Raw genomic sequence first — 18,633 nt, 5'->3', positions numbered from 1 at the left:
GTGCAGCCAGCTCCGACACTCTCCGAAGTGATGTGACTGCCACTAGGAAGACCACCTTTTGCGAAAGGCGTGAAAGAGAAATCTCTCTCATTGGCTCGAAAGGTGGTTTCTGAAGAGCCGTTAGCACCCTGTTCAGATCCCAAGGTTCTAGTGGACGCTTGTAAGGAGGGACTATGTGACAAACTCCCTGCAGGAACGTGCGGACCTGCGGAAGCCTGGCTAGACGCTTTTGAAAAAACACAGATAGCGCCGATACTTGTCCCTTAAGGGAGCCGAGAGACAAACCCTTTTCCAGTCCGGATTGAAGGAAGGACAGAAAAGTGGGCAAGGCAAATGGCCAGGGAGAAAAACCCTGATCAGAGCACCAGGATAAGAAGATTCTCCACGTCCTGTGGTAGATCTTGGCGGACGTTGGTTTCCTGGCCTGTCTCATAGTGGAATGACCTCTTGAGATAACCCTGAAGACGCTAGGATCCAGGACTCAATGGCCACACAGTCAGGTTGAGGGCCGCAGAATTCAGATGGAAAGAAGGGAATTTTGTTTACTGACCGTAAATTCCTTTTCTTCTAGCTCCAATTGGGAGACCCAGACAATTGGGTGTATAGCTACTGCCTCCGGAGGCCACACAAAGTATTACACTTAAAAGTGTAAGGCCCCTCCCCTTCTGGCTATACACCCTCCCGTGAGATCACGGGCTCCTCAGTTTTAGTGCCAAAGCAAGAAGGAGGAAAGCCAATAACAGGTTTAAAGACAAATTCAATCCGAAGAAACATCGGAGAACTGAAACCATTCAACATGAACAACATGTGTACTCGAAAAAACCAAAAATCCCTAAGAAAACAGGGCGGGTGCTGGGTCTCCCAATTGGAGCTAGAAGAAAAGGAATTTACGGTCAGTAAACAAAATTCCCTTCTTCTTTATCGCTCCTAATTGGGAGACCCAGACAATTGGGACGTCCAAAAGCAGTCCCTGGGTGGGTAAAAGAATACCTCGTGATAGGGCAGTCAAACAGCCCTGTCCTACAGGTGGGCAACCGCCGCCTGAAGGACTTGTCTACCTAGGCTGGCGTCCGCCGAAGCGTAGGTATGCACCTGATAATGCTTGGTAAAGGTGTGCAGACTCGACCAGGTAGCCGCCTGGCACACCTGCTGAGCCGTAGCCTGGTGCCGTAAAGCCCAGGACGCACCCACGGCTCTGGTAGAATGGGCCTTCAGCCCTGAAGGAACCGGAAGCCCCGCAGAACGGTAGGTTTCAAGAATTGGTTCCTTGATCCACCGAGCTAGGGTGGATTTGGAAGCTTGCGACCCTTTACGCTGACCAGCGACAAGGACAAAGAGTGCATCCGAGCGGCGTATGGGCGCCGTGCGGGAAATGTAGATCCTGAGTGCTCTGACCAGATCCAACAAATGCAAACCTTTCTCAAATTGATGAACTGGATGAGGACACAAGGAAGGTAATGTGACATCCTGATTGAGATGAAAGGGAGATACCACCTTAGGGAGAAACTCAGGGACCGGACGTAGAACCACCTTGTCCTGGTGAAACACCAGGAAGGGAGATTTGCATGAGAGCGCCGCTAGCTCGGACACTCTCCGAAGAGACGTGACCGCTACTAGAAAGGCCACTTTCTGTGAAAGACGAGAAAGGGAAACATCCTTCATAGGCTCGAAAGGCGGCTTCTGGAGAGCAATTAGAACCTTGTTCAGATCCCAGGGCTCTAACGGCCGCTTGTAAGGAGGGACGATATGACAAACCCCTTGCAGGAACGTGCGTACCTGAGGAAGTCGTGCTAGTCGCTTCTGAAAAAATACAGATAGCGCTGAGACTTGTCCTTTAAGGGAGCTGAGCGACAAACCTTTTTCCAACCCGGATTGCAGGAAGGAAAGAAAAGTAGGCAATGCAAAAGGCCAGGGAGGAACTCCCTGAGCCGCGCACCAAGATAAGAATATCTTCCACGTCCTGTGGTAGATCTTGGCGGAGGATGGTTTTCTAGCCTGCCTCATGGTGGTAATAACATTTCGAGATAATCCTGAAGACGCTAGGATCCAGGACTCAATGGCCACACAGTCAGGTTCAGGGCCGCAGAATTCAGGTGGAAAAACGGCCCTTGAGATAGCAAGTCTGGTCGTTCTGGTAGTGCCCATGGTTGGCCTACCGTGAGGTGCCACAGATCTGGGTACCACGATCTCCTCGGCCAGTCTGGAGCGACGAGGATGGCGCGACGGCAGTCGGCCCTGATCTTGCGCAGCACTGTGGGTATCAATGCCAGAGGTGGGAACACATAAGGTAGCCGGAATTGCGACCAATCTTGAACTAAGGCGTCTGCCGCCAGAGCTCGGTGATCGTGAGACCGTGCCATGAAAGCCGGGACCTTGTTGTTGTACCGTGACGCCATCAGGTCGACGTCCGGCACCCCCCAGCGGCGACAGATCTTCTGAAACACGTCCGGGTGAAGGGACCATTCCCCTGCGTCCATACCCTGGCGACTGAGGAAGTCTGCTTCCCAGTTTTCCACGCCTGGGATGTGAACTGCGGAAATGGTGGAAGCCGTGTCTTCCACCCACGTTAGAATCCGTCGGCCTTCCTGGAAGGCTTGCCGACTGCGCGTGCCACCTTGGTGGTTGATGTATGCTACCGCTGTGGAGTTGTCCGACTGAATTCGGATCTGCTTGCCTTCCAGCCATTGTTGGAAGGCTTGTAGGGCAAGATACACTGCTCTGATTTCTAGAACATTGATCTGAAGGGTGGACTCTTGCTGAGTCCACGTACCCTGAGCCCTGTGGTGGAGAAAAACCGCTCCCCACCCTGACAGGCTCGCGTCCGTCGTGACCACCGCCCAGGATGGGGGTAGGAAGGACTTTCCCTTTGACAATGAGGTGGGAAGAAGCCACCACTGAAGGGATTCCTTGGCCGCCTGAGAAAGGGAGACGTTCCTGTCGAGGGACGTCGACTTCCCGTCCCATTGACGGAGAATGTCCCATTGTAGTGGACACAGATGAAACTGCGCGAAAGGGACTGCCTCCATTGCTGCTACCATCTTCCCTAGGAAGTGCATGAGGCGTCTCAAGGGGTGTGACTGGCCTTGAAGGAGAGATTGCACCCCTGTCTGTAGTGAACGCTGTTTGTCCAGCGGAAGCTTCACTATCGCTGATAAGAGTATGAAACTCCATGCCAAGGTATGTTATCGATTGGGTCGGGGTGAGATTTGACTTTGAAAAGTTGATGATCCACCCGAAACTCTGGAGAGTCTCCAGTGCAACGTTCAGGCTGTTTTGGCATGCCTCTTGAGAGGGTGCCTTGACAAGTAGATCGTCCAGGTAAGGGATCACAGAGTGACCCTGAGAGTGCAGGACTGCAACTACTGCTGCCATGACCTTGGTGAAAACCCTTGGAGCTGTCGCCAAACCGAAAGGCAGGGCTACGAACTGAAGGTGTTCGTCTCCTATAACGAAGCGTAGAAAACGCTGGTGCTCTGGAGCAATCGGCACGTGGAGATAAGCATCCTTGATGTCTATTGATGCTAGGAAATCTCCTTGAGACATTGAGGCGATGACGGAACGGAGGGATTCCATCCGGAACCGCCTGGTCTTCACATGCTTGTTGAGCAGTTTTAGGTCCAGAACAGGACGGAAAGACCCGTCCTTCTTTGGCACCACAAACAAATTGGAGTAAAAACCTTGACCTTGTTCCAGAAGAGGAACGGGGGTCACCACTCCTTCCGCTTTTAGAGTGGCCACCGCTAGCCGCAGAGCATCGGCTCGGTCGGGAGGTGGAGAAGTTCTGAAGAAGCGAGTTGGAGGACGAGAACTGAACTCTATCCTGTACCCGTGAGACAGAATGTCTCTCACCCAACGGTCTGTGACCTGTGGCAGCCAAATGTCGCCAAAGCGGGAGAGCCTGCCACCGACCGAGGATGCGGAGAGAGGAGGCCGAAAGTCATGAGGAAGCCGCCTTGGTAGCGGGTCTTCCGGCTGTCTTTTTTGGGCGTGACTGAGTTCGCCAAGAATCTGAGCTCCTGTGATCCTTTTGAGACCTTTTGGACGAGGAGAATTGGGACCTGCCTGAGCCTCGAAAGGACCGAAACCCCGCCTGTCCTCTCCTCTGTTGGGGTTTATTTTGTCTGGGCTGAGGTAAAGATGAATCTTTACCCTTGGAGTGTTTAATGATCTCATCTAAGCGCTCCCCAAACAGTCGGTCACTGGAAAATGGCAAACTGGTTAAACACTTTTTGGAAGCAGAATCTGCCTTCCATTCTCTTAACCACAAGGCTCTGCGTAAAACTACGGAGTTGGCGGACGCCACTGCCGTACGGCTCGTAGAGTCTAGGACAGCATTAATCGCGTAAGACGCAAATGCAGACATTTGAGAGGTTAAGGGTGCCACCTGCGGAGCAGATGCACGAGTGACCGTGTCAACCTGTGCAAGACCAGCTGAAATAGCTTGGAGTGCCCATAGGGCTGCGAATGCTGGAGCAAACGACGCGCCGATAGCTTCATAGATGGATTTCAACCAGAGCTCCATCTGCCTGTCAGTGGCATCTTTAAGTGCCGCCCCATCTTCCACTGCAACTAAGGATTTAGCTGCAAGCCTGGAGATTGGAGGGTCCACCTTGGGACACTGGGTCCAGCCCTTGACCACGTCAGGGGGAAAGGGATAACGTGTATCCTTAAGCCGCTTGGAAAAACGCTTATCCGGATAAGCGTGGTGTTTCTGGATTGCCTCTCTAAAGTCAGAGTGGTCCAGAAATACACTTAATTTACGCTTGGGATACCTGAAATGGAATTTCTCCTGCTGTGAAGCTGTCTCCTCCACAGGAGGAGCAGGGGGAGAAATGTCCAACATTTTATTGATGGACGCTATAAGATCATTCACTATGGCGTCACCATCTGGTGTATCCAAATTGAGAGCGGTTTCAGGATCAGAATCCTGATCAGCTATCTCCGTCTCATCATACAGAGAGTCCTGCTGAGACTCTGACCAGTGTGATGAAGTCGAGGGTCGCTCATAGCGAGCTCGTTTAGGCTGTCTGGGACTGTCGTCCGTGTCAGAGCCATCACCCTGGGATGCAAGAGACACCCCCGGAACCAGGAGCTGTTCCGACTGAGGGGGACCAGGGAGCAATGAGTTAACAGTGCCCATGGCCTGAGGTACTGGTCTAGACTGCAATGTTTCAAGAATTTTAGTCATAGTCACAGACAATCTGTCAGCAAAGACTGCAAACTCCGTCCCTGTCACCTGGACAGTATTTACAGGAGGTTCTGTCTGGGTCACCTCCAGCAGAGGCCCCGGCCGAGCAAGGGCCACAGGGGCTGAGCACTGCACACAATGGGGGTCAGTGGAACCTGCCGGTAGAACAGCCCCACAAGCGGTACAAGCAGCATAGAAAGCCTGTGCCTTGGCACCTTTGCTTTTTGCGGTCGACATGCTGTTGTGTCCTCTGAGAATCTAGGAGAGTATATAGCAGAGGCTCCCTAGCGACCGTACAGTGCAATGTAAAGCTGTAAGCATAAAATACAATATACACTTCGGCACCAGTGGGGGTCAGCCCTTGAGGGCAGCTTACCGCCCGCTGAAAAGCGGGTGTGTGGGCACCAGAATCCCGTGTCTGGGTCTCCCAGCCTCCTCTCTCCAGCTCAGACTGCACACAGGAATGGCTGCCGGCGTCCTGTGAAGAGAGGTGGATCGTGGGCGTGCCTCAAACAAAAGTGCGGGAAACTGGCGTCCCACTGTGCCCAGTGTGAGGGCTGGAGTATGCAAAGCAGACTCCAGCCCTCTGCGCCGACAATCTGTACAGCGTCCCGCCCTTCCCCTGACTGGCAGGCCTGGGGGCGGGAACGAAGTGAAACTAGGCCGCAAAAGCCGGGGACTCTAGTAATAAGCGCGGCCGTGATATATGCACGGCCAGCGCGGAAGTCCCCGGCGCACCACAAGTCCCAGCCGCGCCGCAGCAAAAACTGACAACAGCGGCCGCGCGGCAGTTTCACATACATGTCCCCTCTCAGCAAGCTGTAGATAGGGATGGCACCAGCGCGCAGCGCTGTTGTCCCCGGCGCACTAACACACCCAGCAAGCTGCAGTGTGCGCGCGGACTGTACGGGGACACAGAGTACCTTGGCGTAGCAGGGCCCTGTCCCTGACGATACTCCGCTCCATATCCAGCATATTCCCCAGGGGCTGTGGACGGAGCACGGTCTCTGTGCCTGGAGACCGGTAAATCCCACTTCACCCAGAGCCCTAAGGGGGATGGGGAAGGATGCAGCATGTGGGCTCCAGCCTCTGTACCCGCAATGGGTACCTCAACCTTAACAAACACCGCCGACAAAAGTGGGGTGAGAAGGGAGCATGCTGGGGGCCCCATATGGGCCCTCTTTTCTTCCATCCGACATAGTCAGCAGCTGCTGCTGACTAAACAGTGGAGCTATGCGTGTATGTGTGCCTCCTTCGCACAAAGCATGAAAACTGAGGAGCCCGTGATCTCACGGGAGGGTGTATAGCCAGAAGGGGAGGGGCCTTACACTTTTAAGTGTAATACTTTGTGTGGCCTCCGGAGGCAGTAGCTATACACCCAATTGTCTGGGTCTCCCAATTAGGAGCGATAAAGAAAATGGCCCTTGAGACAGTAAGTCTGGACGGTCTGGCAGTGCCCACGGTTGACCCACCGTGAGATGCCACAGATCTGGGTACCACGACCTCCTCGGCCAGTCTGGGGCGATGAGGATGGCGCGGCTGCAGTCGGACCTGATCTTGCGTAATACTCTGGGCAGTAGGGCCAGAGGAGGAAATACATAAGGCAGTCGAAACTGCGACCAATCCTGAACTAAGGCGTCTGCTGCCAGAGCTTTGTGATCTTGAGACCGTGCCATGAATGCCGGGACCTTGTTGTTGTGCCGGGACGCCATTAGGTCGACGTCCGGCTTCCCCCAGCGGCAACAGATCTCTTGAAACACTTCTGGGTGAAGAGACCATTCCCCTGCATCCATGCCCTGGCGACTGAGAAAGTCTGCTTCCCAGTTTTCTACGCCCGGGATGTGAACTGCGGAGATGGTGGAGGCTGTGGCTTCCACCCACAGCAGAATCCGCCGAACTTCCTGGAAGGCTTGCCGACTGCGTGTGCCGCCTTGGTGGTTGATGTATGCCACTGCCGTGGCGTTGTCCGACTGAATTCGGATCTGCCTGCCCTCCAGCCACGGCTGGAACGCCTTTAGGGCTAGATACACTGCCCTTATCTCCAGAACATTGATCTGCAGGGAGGACTCTGGCTGAGTCCAGGCACCCTGAGCCCTGTGGTGGAGGAAGACCGCTCCCCACCCTGACAGACTCGCATCCGTCGTGACCACCGCCCAGGATGGGGGCAGAAATGATTTCCCCTTCGACAAAGACGTGGGAAGAAGCCACCACTGAAGAGAGGCCTTGGCTGTCCGAGACAGGGAGACGTTCCTGTCGAGAGACGTCGACTTCCTGTCCCATTTTCGGAGAATGTCCCATTGAAGTGGACGCAGATGAAACTGCGCAAATGGAACTGCCTCCATTGCCGCCACCATCTTCCCTAGGAAGTGCATGAGGCGTCTCAAGGGGTGCGACTGGGCTCGAAGGAGAGATTGCACCCCTGTCCGTAGTGAACGTTGTTTGTCCAGCGGAAGTTTCACTATCGCTGAGAGAGTGTGAAACTCCATCCCGAGATATGTCAGCGATTGGGTCGGAGTCAATTTTGACTTTGGGAAATTGATGATCCACCCGAATCTCTGGAGAGTCTCCAGAGCAATGTTCAGGCTGTGTTGGCATGCCACCTGAGAGGGGGCCTTGACCAGGAGATCGTCTAAGTAAGGGATCACCGAGTGTCCCTGCGAGTGCAGGACCGCTACCACTGTTGCCATGACCTTGGTGAAGACCCGAGGGGCTGTCGCCAGGCCAAAGGGCAGCGCCACAAACTGAAAGTGTTCGTCCCCGATGGCGAAACGCAGGAGGCGCTGATGCTCTGGTGCAATCGGCACGTGGAGATAAGCATCTCTGATGTCGATTGATGCTAGGAATTCTCCTTGGGACATCGAGGCGATGACGGAGCGGAGGGATTCCATCCGGAACCGCCTGGCGTTCACATGTTTGTTGAGCAGCTTGAGGTCCAGGACGGGACGGAAAGATCCGTCCTTTTTTGGCACTACAAACAAGTTGGAGTAGAAACCTTGACCCCATTGCTGAAGGGGAACCGGGATCACCACTCCTTCTGTTTTCAGAGTGCTCACCGCCTGAAGAAGAGCATCGGCTCGCTCGGGGGGCGGAAATGTTCTGAAGAAACGAGTCGGAGGACGAGAGCGGAATTCTATCCTGTAACCGTGAGACAGAATGTCTCTCACCCATCGGTCTTGGACATGTGGCAACCAGGCGTCGCAAAAGCGGGAGAGCCTGCCACCGACCGAGGATGCGGTTTGGGGAGGCCGAAAGTCATGAGGAGGCCGCTTTGGGAGCGGTTCCTCCGGCGGTCTTTTTAGGACGTGACTTAGACCGCCATGAGTCAGAGTTCCTCTGACCCTTCTGTGGCCTGTTGGACGAGGAGAATTGAGACTTGGCTGAGGTCCGAAAGGACCGAAATCTCGATTGTACCTTCCTTTGTGGAGGTCTGTTGGGTTTGGACTGGGGCAAGGACGATTCCTTTCCCTTGGATTGTTTAATGATTTCATCCAATTGCTCGCCAAACAGGCGGTCGCCAGAAAATGGCAAACCGGTTAAGAACTTCTTGGAAGCAGAGTCTGCCTTCCATTCACGTAGCCACATAGCCCTGCGGACTGCCACCGAATTGGCGGATGCTACCGCCGTACGGCTCGCAGAGTCCAGGACAGCATTCATGGCGTAGGACGCAAACGCCGACGCCTGAGAGGTTAAGGACACAACCTGTGGAGTAGAGGCACGTGTAACTGCATTAATCTCAGACTGACAAGCTGAGATAGCTTGGAGTGCCCATACGGCTGCAAATGCCGGAGCAAAAGACGCGCCTATAGCCTCATAGATGGATTTCATCAGGAGCTCTATCTGCCTGTCAGTGGCATCCTTGAGTGATGCACCATCTGCCACTGGAACTATGGATCTAGCCGCCAGTCTGGAGACTGGAGGATCCACCTTGGGACACTGAGCCCAACCCTTGACTACGTCAGGGGGAAAGGGATAACGTGTGTCATTAAGGCGCTTAGTAAAGCGCTTATCTGGAAAAGCTCGGTGTTTCTGGACTGTATCTCTGAAGTCGGAGTGATCAAGAAATGCACTCCGTGCTCGTTTAGGAAACCTAAAATGGAATTTCTCCTGTTGAGAAGCTGACTCCTCAATCTGAGGAGTTGGAGGAGATCTAACACCTGATTGATGGACGCTATAAGGTCATTTACTATGGCGTCCCCTTCAGGTGTATCAAGGTTGAGAGCGGCGTCAGAATCAGAGCCCTGATCTGCCACCTCCGCTTCATCTTCCAGAGATTCCTCATGCTGAGACCCTGAACACTGTGATGAAGTCGAGGGAAGCTCCCGGCGAGCCCGCTTAGCTGGCCTGGGACTGTGGTCCGTGTCATAGTCCTCACCGTGGGAGCTATGAGTCGCCCCAGGAGCACTTTGCTGCTCCAACCTAGGGGGGCCTGGGGACAATGATTCAACAGTGCCCGGGATCTGTGTTACTAGTCTGGACTGCAAAGCCTCTAGAATCTTAGCAGACCATCTATCCATAGACTCAGAAAGTTTGTCAGCAAATACTGCAAACTCTGTCCCTGTCACCTGGACGGTGGCAGCCGATTGTTCCACCTGGGCCGAGGGTCCCACCAGTGGCAAAGGCTCCGGCTGAGTGAGTGTCACAGGGGCCGAGCATTGCGCACAATGAGGATAGGTGGAACCTGCAGGTAGCATAGCCGCACATGAGGTACAGGTTGCAAAGTAAACCTGTGCCCTGGCACCCTTGCTTTTTTCGGACGACATGCTGTTGTCTCCTTTTAGAGCAATCAGAGAGGGTATATAGCCAAGGCAACAGTGCGGCCGTACAGAGTAAATGTATACAAAATATGGATATAAATATACACTTCTGCACCCAGGGGAGCAAGCACCTAGTAACAGGTGCTGCTTACCGACCGCCCTCAGCGTTTGTGTGACCACCAGATTCCCTGCCTGGGCTCCCAGCGCTGTTGGAGCTCGTCTCTGAAGATCCCCAGCGTCAGCCGTGCTGCTAGTAATGGCTGCTAGCGTTCTGTGAGGAAGAGGGAGCCGTGGGCGTGCCTTAGAAAGTGCGGGAATCTGGTGCCCCACTGTGCACAGTGAGGGGGGAGGAGGATACAAAGTATGCTCCTGCCCTCAGCGCTGACGTTCCGTGCAGCGTCCCGCCCTTACTCCTGAGTGGCAGGCCCGGGGGCGGGAATATGAGGCACTAGGCCGCAAAAGCCGGGGACTCGAGTTATAAGCGCGGCCGGCAAACAAGCGCGGCCAGCGCGGTAGTCCCGGCGCACCAACACACCCAGCAGCTGCTGCAGCGTGTATCAAACAGGCGCTCTATGCGCCGTCCCCAAGGGGACACAGAGTACCTCAGAGTAGCAGGGCCATGTCCCTGACGATACCCGGGCTCCTGTCCAGCAGATTCCCCCAGGGGCTGCGGAGGGAGCGCGGTCCCAGTGCCTGGAGACCGTTTAGGATCCCACTTCACCCAGAGCCCTGTAAGGGATGGGGAAGGAAAACGGCATGTGGCTCCTGCCTGTGTACCCGCAATGGGTACCTCAACCTTAACAGCACCGCCGACTCAGAGTGGGGTGAGAAGGGAGCATGCCGGGAGCCCTGTAATGGGCCCTCTTTTCTTCCATCCGATATAGTCAGCAGCTGCTGCCGACTAACTTGTGGAGCTTGCGTGCATGTGTGCCTCCTTCAACACAAAGCATAAAAACTGATGGGCCCGTGATGCACGGGAGGGTGTATAGCAGAGGGGAGGGGTTACACTTTTTAAAGTGTAATACTTTGTGTGGCCTCCGGAGGCAGAAGCTATACACCCAATTGTCTGGGTCTCCCAATGGAGCGACAAAGAAATATCAACGCGTTTCTGTTGTGCACCTCGAGTAAAGGTGTAGTGCTCACCAGAAACCTAGTCATACCAATAAAGCTGAAGACTATAGGGGAACTTTGCAAGCAATGACATCGCTAACGAGATGTCGTTGGGGTCACGGAATTTGTGACGCACATCCGGCCTCATTAGCGATGTTGTTACATGTGAAACGCAGGAACGACCGTTAACGATCAAAATTACTCACCTAATTGTTGATGGTTGATACGTTGTTCTAATCCCAAATATCGTTGCTGTTGCAGGACGCAGGTTTTTCGTCGTTCCTGCGGCAGCACACATCGCTATGTGTGACACCGCAGGAACGAGGAACAACATCATACCTGTGGCCGCCGGCAATGAGGAAGGAAGGAGGTGGGCGGGATGTTCCGGCCGCTCATCTTCGCCCCTCCGCTTCTATTGGGTAGTCGCTTAGTGGCGCTGCTGTGACGACGCACGGAAAACCCCCTTAGAAAGGAGGCGGTTCGCCGGCCACAGAGACGTCGCTAGGCAGGAAAGTATAGTGTGACGGGTCCTAGCGATGTTGTGCGCCACGGGCAGCAATTTGCCAGTGACGCACAACCGATGGGGGCGGGTGCTTTCACCAGCGACATCGCTAGTGATATCGCTGTGTGTATAGTGGCCTTTGCTGTAGATCTGGATCCCTTTCTACTATACTAAATGCGTAGATGCCTTGTACTGTAAGTGAACCAACCAGTGCTTTGCCCGAGGGAGAAGTCCATAACAATCATGTTACACTGATTACTGCAACTTTGAAGACTAGGGAATGATAGCTGACTTGATGCTACAAACTCCCTGCACAGCAAGTAATAAGTGGTACATTGTACTTCATAGGTGTGTACACCATCATTACAGTTGGTAAGTGAAAGCAAATTGATACAGGTCTAAAGTGGGTTTTTCCGGACATCAATCATCTCGACATTAGACATGAAGGGCATGACACTTATGTTACATCTACGAACATCTCTCCGAGATTTGGGATAGTACATAACAGGTCTCTGACAAACGCCTTCACTTGGCTGTACCGATCTGGTGTTCAGGGCATCAATTACAGTTTCTCGATGTCGGAGATCCTCTGCACCAGCTTGTTCTTCAGAAGGCAGAGAGGATCGTCTCCATGTGGGAGGTAATGGGACATGTATCAAATCTTCCCTGGGCCTCGGGTTTCGGTCAGGAGCGGGAGGCTGATTATTTGTATCAATATTAACATTACTTTGCTCTTCTCCGGAACCAATTAAGGTGATCATGCCCGTTGGAAGAGGTCGTCCATCACCTACAGTCACTGGAGAAAACAACAACATATGAGTGAGTGTGATATTAACAGTAAAAATGAAATCAAGCTTTAAGAAATCACTTACTTTTCCCATGAGATGCTTGAGGATTAGGAGGAGGAACAGTCATTTTGTTCAGTCTTTGACTCAGCTCCTGGTGTGCCCACATATACCAGCCAAGCTCCTTTTCAAGCTTCTGTATTCTACCTTCATATTGTCTCTTGCTTCCAGCCAGTCCCTCACCCATTTGGTCTGAAAAAGAAAAATTAAAAGGAATACATATAGAATCTTATCTTTGACAAGATGCAAAATGAAAAACTTTAAAATCACTAACCACAAAAAACTGATGTACAAAAATATATTTTTTTTACTTTATCATCATCAAACTTGTTATTTAAGCACAGGTCTAGAACACTACCCTACGTATTTACCTATATCAGTGTCTGTTAATGCAGGAAGGAAGTGGTGGGGAAGACTTTGCCGATTTCATCTAACAAAATTGATGAAGGGGTTGTCGTCACCCAGACATCTGCTTTGATTCTTTAAAATCTCACAAGGAGTCTATTAATATTTTTTAATCAAAGCAAAAAAAAAAAAAAGCAAAGCATACAATATTTGGACATTAAAGGGGATGTCCAGTTAATATAAACTAATATCTATAAAGTGGAGAGGTAATAATTTCCTGATCCCATGAGAACACACACTGATCAGTAGAATTTTTATCTATGATGAGGAACTTTGATCCTAATTACAACGTGGCGTAGCATGTTGGACATCAGTCTGCAGCTCCCTATGAGGCTACAGTAAAAAATGGAGTGCTGCACTCAGCAACCCCATAAGAAATGGAAAGAGCAGTGGTCGAATATGAGCACAGGGACAAACGTTTCTTTGTTCTAACGATCTCAGGTTCTAGCAATCAGATCTGCACCGATCTACAAGTTAGCATCAATTATGTAGATAGGGGGAACCCGGTTTTCATCAGACAAACCCTTTAATTACCGTATTTTTCGGACTAGAAGATGCACTTTTTTCCTCCAAATGTTGGGGGAAAGTGGGGGTGTGTGTCTTATAGTCTGAATGTAGTGCATGTATGGCTGCGGGGAATGAGGGTGCTGCGGTGGAGCGGGTCATCGGCGGCATGACCCATGACCACGTGGGCCCACTCATTTCATATGCATGCATCCTCCCGCCCATCATCTCTCAGCGGTGAAGCTGGCACTGACAGGTGGGCGAGATGATGGGCGGGGGATGCGGGCATACTTAGAAGCCGGCCCGCGTGATCATCCCTGGCAACTACAGCCTGGAGTGATCATGTGCGGCTATGTTTACTGCCCCCCGCATGTCATCATCAGCGCGGGGGCAGTGAATAAGTACAGTATACTCACCGGTCACAGTTACCTGAAGCATCGCGATGTCCTCCTGTCTGCCAGCCAGCTGATGTATGTGGAGAGCGTGCACAGTGATGATGTCATCCCTGTGCGCATCGCTCTCTACACACGTCAGCGGGCTGGCAGACAGGAGGACATCGCGATGCTGCAGGGGAACGGCTCCACACAGGTCAGCGGCGCTGCTGCTGACACAGACAGGAAGACGAGCGATGCTGCTGGAGGGAGGAAAGGAGAGTATAGACGTTTATTTTTTTTGTGTGTCACAGGATGCAGGCTATATACCAGGATGGGGGGTATATAGCAGGATGGGGGGTATATAGCAGGATGGGGGGTATATAGCAGGCTGGGGGGTATATACCAGGATGGGGGGTATATAGCAGGATGGGTGTATATAGCAGGATGGGGGTATATAGCAGGATGGGGGCATATAGCAGGATGGGGGCATATAGCAGGATGGGGGCATATAGCAGGATGGGGGCATATAGCAGGATTGGGGCATATAGCAGGATTGGGGCATATAGCAGGATGGGGGTATTTATTAGGATGGGGGGGAGGATGGGGGCATATAGCAGGATGGGGGCATAAAGCAGGATGGGGGCATTTTTCCAGGATGGGGGTATTTTCCAGGATGGGGGCTATACCAGCATAAGGGACATATATACAAGGATGGGGATCATATACAATGCAGGAGGATCATTACCAGGCTGGGGTACCTTAGTTAGAGAATTTGGGGACATTACACCCATAACAGTGTCAGCAGCAGATCCTCGCCCCATAACAGTGTGTCATGACCACACTTTTTGCTTAAAATTTTATTTTCTTATTTTCCTCCTCTAAAACCAGGGTGCGTCTTATAGTCCGAAAAATTCGGTATATAAACTGTAAACCACCTTTTATATGCAGGTCATATTTTACCATTGGAGCAATCAATATCCTCACCAATATTAATTAGTATTCAGGTTGCAAATTTTTGCACAATTGTATGAGGGGAATGTAGACAAAATTCAGGAACTATTGCAATATAATCACAATAACATAAATCTGTTTATTAAACCCCCCAAAAGACATGTACATTTACGCTGTTGTTCAACAACAGCATTTTATAGCACAGTATTGTACTAAGCACTGACTAGGACAAGTTCACCTTGACACTGCTTCAGCAGGAGTTGTATGTTGCGCTCATGCTCCTTTTGCTGCAAGGTAAGCTGACGATCCATTTCAAGGCGTTGTCGTTCCAATGCAACCTCGAGCCAGTATACAAGGCGCTGCTGCTCCTCCAACTTCATTTCCAGTTCTGAGAAAGAAATCTGTAATTTGTGTTCCTCTTCACGAAGCGTAACTACCTGTAGAAAACAAAATGTAATCGAGAAAGGCACATCAATGATGATTACTAGCATTTGCTTAACATGAGGGTATGTGCACATGGCGCCTTTTTTTCAGACCTCAAAACCACCTGAAAAAGCTCTAAATTAAAACACTAAAAAGAATAAACATATGAAATGTAAAAGCAATCTAAAATGACTCACTGTTCATATGTTCAGTGTTTGGAGCTTCTTTTAACAGCTTCAGGTTTCGAAACACGTGAAAATGTTAAAGGGGCTGTCTACTACTAGAACAACCCCTTCTGATTCCACGTCTACCCCAGGTAAAATAATAAAGCCTATACTCACCTCTTATGCTGGCGCCCTTCCAATGGCTCACGCTGCTGGGGCTCACATGACGTTGTGACATCACGCGAGCCCCGCGTCCAATCAGTGCCGGCTTCTATCTCCCCACCTTCAGACAAACGTGTGTAAGGCTGCTTTCACACTACGTTTTTTTAACATCCGTCATGAACGTTTTTTTAACGCAAAAGCGGATCCAGTGCAAATGCGTTTGCATTTCAATGCATTTGCAATGGACTCGAGTCAACATGCGTTCACCTGCGTTTGCGTGCGTTATAGTGAGGATCCAGCGACTTGCAGTTTTTTAACATTTTTCAAAAACGCTGGATCCTGACTAAACAGCGCGCAAACACATGTGAACGCTGGCATGCTGATAGACAGGATCCTGCTTGCTCTACTGAGCATGCACAGAAACCAGTCTCGGGTGATCAGTCCCTCTCTCCCCCTCCCTCTCTCACTCTCTCATTCCTCCCTCTCTCTCTCTGTCTCTCCCCCTCCCTCTCCTGTCTCTCTCTCTCCCACCTGAGAGCTGCGGACACTCGTAACCAAGGTAAATATCGTGTAACCACTTCTCTTAGTTACCCGATGTTTACGTTGGTTACGTGTACAGACGCTCGTAACCAAGATAAATATCGGGTATCCAAGCAAGTTACCCGATGTTTACCTTGGTTACGAACCTCCGCAGTTGTAAGAAGCCGGCTCCCAGTCTGGCACGTTTAGATCCCCTCACTCCCGATCACATGACTCCAATGCCCGCCCCTAAACATCCAGTGACAGGATCCTGCAAAATAACACATGCGTTAGCATGCGTTTTTTGCTGTAAAAGCAGGATCCGCTTTTACAGCAAAAAAACGTTCATGACGCATGTTAAAAAAACTTAGTGTGAAAGCAGCCTTAATTAACAGAAAGTGATCGCTGCAGCTGCACTCACTTCATGTTAATTACTCGTTGGGTTCGAAGGCGGGGAGAAGGAAGGAAGCCGGTGCTGATTGGATGCGGGGCTCGCGTGATGTCACAACGTCATGTGAGCCCCCAACACCACAAGCCGCGATACTATTGTTAGGGTACCAGTACGGTAGGTGAGTATAGGCTTTAAAAGAAGCGACCTGACTATTCTTCAGGTGCCTTGGAAGCTGATCACTAATTAATATAGTGAAAGTAAAGAAAAATAAAATTACACTGGCAGCAAAGAAGTTGCAAATAAACAACCAAAGGGACGCTTATGCTTGGAAAACTCAACATGTATGCACATGTCTAAAATGTGTGCACATACCCGAAAACTGTTAACCTAAAGCAGTACCACTTAAAGGGAATGTCCACCCCATTTGCTATAAGAAATATGACTAAACTGGTAAGACATTCCCATCATATAACAAACATAATTATCTTTTATTTTTCAATCAGTACACTTATTAGGAGAGTAATGTATAGAAAAAGAAATATTAAGAATATTATTCCTCAACAAATTTATATCAATATATACAATGCTTACAGCAAGATGGAATTGCAGCTGTATAATCAGGGGCGGACTGGCCCATCAGGAGGTCGGGAGAACCCCCGGTGGGCCCCTGCTATTCATGGCCACGCCCCCTAGGCCCCGCCCCCCTACCCCCCCTGGGCCCCTATAGATATGTGTGAGAGGCCCCCCCCCCCCGGCCGGTAATTTCACTAATCATATCGGCACATTGCCGATATGATTAGTGACAATCCCATTCCCTCTGCAGCGGCAAGCAGGGAGAGCGATCTCCCTGCTCTGCCTGCTGTCATTGTCAGTGCCACACGGCTCTGACTCATCTGCGCAGCGACACTGCAGGAGGAGGCAGTCTCAGAGCGATGACTGCTTCCTTCCTGTGCTGGTGCTGCGGAGGACGGACCCGACGTCGCCCCAGGCCAGGCTTCAGGAGCAGCAGCGCGTGAGTATAGAAGGCGGGGGCCCGGGGGGGTGTGTGCGGGGGCCCAGGGGAGCAAGAAGGGGCCCCGTGGTGGGGGGGTGGGGTGCGGGGGCCCCCGGGGGTGTGTGTGTGCAGGGGCCGAGGGGAGCGAGCAGGGGCCCCGGGGGTATGTGCGGGGGGGGGGGGGCTCCTCTTCTTACCAGTCACCTGCCTGTATCTGCAGCCACCGGCGCGCGTTCCTCATCAGACGTATATACATTTGAACAGTGCGCCAGGACTGGGCCCCGTCCCCGACGTGCAGCAACGTGATGAGATCAGCACCTTGCTGAAGTCATCACAGTGCTGCAGGTGCCACACTGGATTCATCAGGCAGCGGTAAGCGCTCCATGGAGGAGCCGAAGAGACAGGTGTAATTAATGGAGATGTGTGGGGAGGGGCTGAGGACACATAACGGGGAACATTTGTAAAGGAGACACAGCTTTGTGACAGGCAGAGGAGGAGCACTGTATTCTGAGGGGGGGGGGGGGGAGGGAGGAGTGTGTAGTGATGGGGTAGTGTAATTTGTGTCTGCAGGGGGTGATGTGGGGTGCAATGTATTATGTCTGGGGAGGGGGTAATGGAGGGTGCATTGTATTGTATGTGGGGGAGGGGTAATGGAGGGTGCACTGTATTGTGTGTGTGTGTGTGTGTGTGTGTGTGTGTGTGTGTGTGGAGTGATGGGGGGTACATTGTAGCGTGTGTGTGTAGGGGGTGATGGGGTGCATTGTGTGTGTGTGTGTGTAGGGGGGTGATGGGGTGCATTGTATTTGTGTGTGTGTGTGTGTGTGTGTGTGTAGGGGGTGATGGGGGGTGCGTTGTATTGTGTGCGTGGGGAGATGGTAATGGGGGGGTGCATGGTATTGTGTGTGCGTGTGTGTATGTAGTGGGTGATGGGGGGGATGTATTGTGTGTGTGTGTAGGGGGTGATGGGGGGATGTATTGTGTGTGTAGGGGGTGATGGGGGGATGTATTGTGTGTGTGTGTGTAGGGGGTGCTGCATTGTAGTGTGTGTGTGTAGGGGGTGCTGCATTGTATTGTGTGTGTGTGTGTAGGGTGTGATGGGGGATGCATTGTATTGTGTGTGGGGGTGATGGAGGGGTGCATTGTGTGTGTGTGTGTGTGTGTGTGTGTGTGGGGGGGGGGGTGATGGAGGGGTGCATTGTGTGTGTGTGTGTGTGTGTGTGTGGAGGGGGGGTGATGGAGGGGTGCATTGTGTGTGTGTGTGTAATGGGGGTGCATTGTAGTATGTGTGTGTGTGTGTGTGTGTGTGTAGGAGGTGATGGAGGGTGCATTGTATTGTGTGTGTGTGTG

The 18,633-nt window shown here is 51.9% G+C and overlaps 1 protein-coding gene across 2 annotated transcripts in view; it reads right to left on the bottom strand.

Moving 5' to 3' along the window:
• Positions 1-11,023: 11,023 nt before the first annotated feature.
• The window catches only part of KIF7 (kinesin family member 7), a 183,508-nt gene continuing 175,898 nt past the window's right edge, over positions 11,024-18,633 (bottom strand). For both annotated transcript variants that reach the window (XM_075345929.1, XM_075345930.1), the window contains exons 17-19: positions 14,872-15,070; positions 12,427-12,591; positions 11,024-12,350 (exon numbers count right to left, since the gene is read on the bottom strand). In XM_075345929.1, the coding sequence (XP_075202044.1) occupies positions 11,953-12,350; positions 12,427-12,591; positions 14,872-15,070 (762 nt within the window). In that variant the 3' untranslated portion in view covers positions 11,024-11,952. The remainder of the gene's footprint in view (positions 12,351-12,426; positions 12,592-14,871; positions 15,071-18,633) is intronic.

Source organism: Anomaloglossus baeobatrachus, chromosome 4 (assembly GCF_048569485.1).
Source record: "Anomaloglossus baeobatrachus isolate aAnoBae1 chromosome 4, aAnoBae1.hap1, whole genome shotgun sequence".
Lineage (NCBI taxonomy): Eukaryota > Metazoa > Chordata > Amphibia > Anura > Aromobatidae > Anomaloglossus > Anomaloglossus baeobatrachus.
The sequence above is the reverse complement of the archived record's forward strand: the minus strand, read 5'-3'. Positions and strand labels throughout refer to the sequence as shown.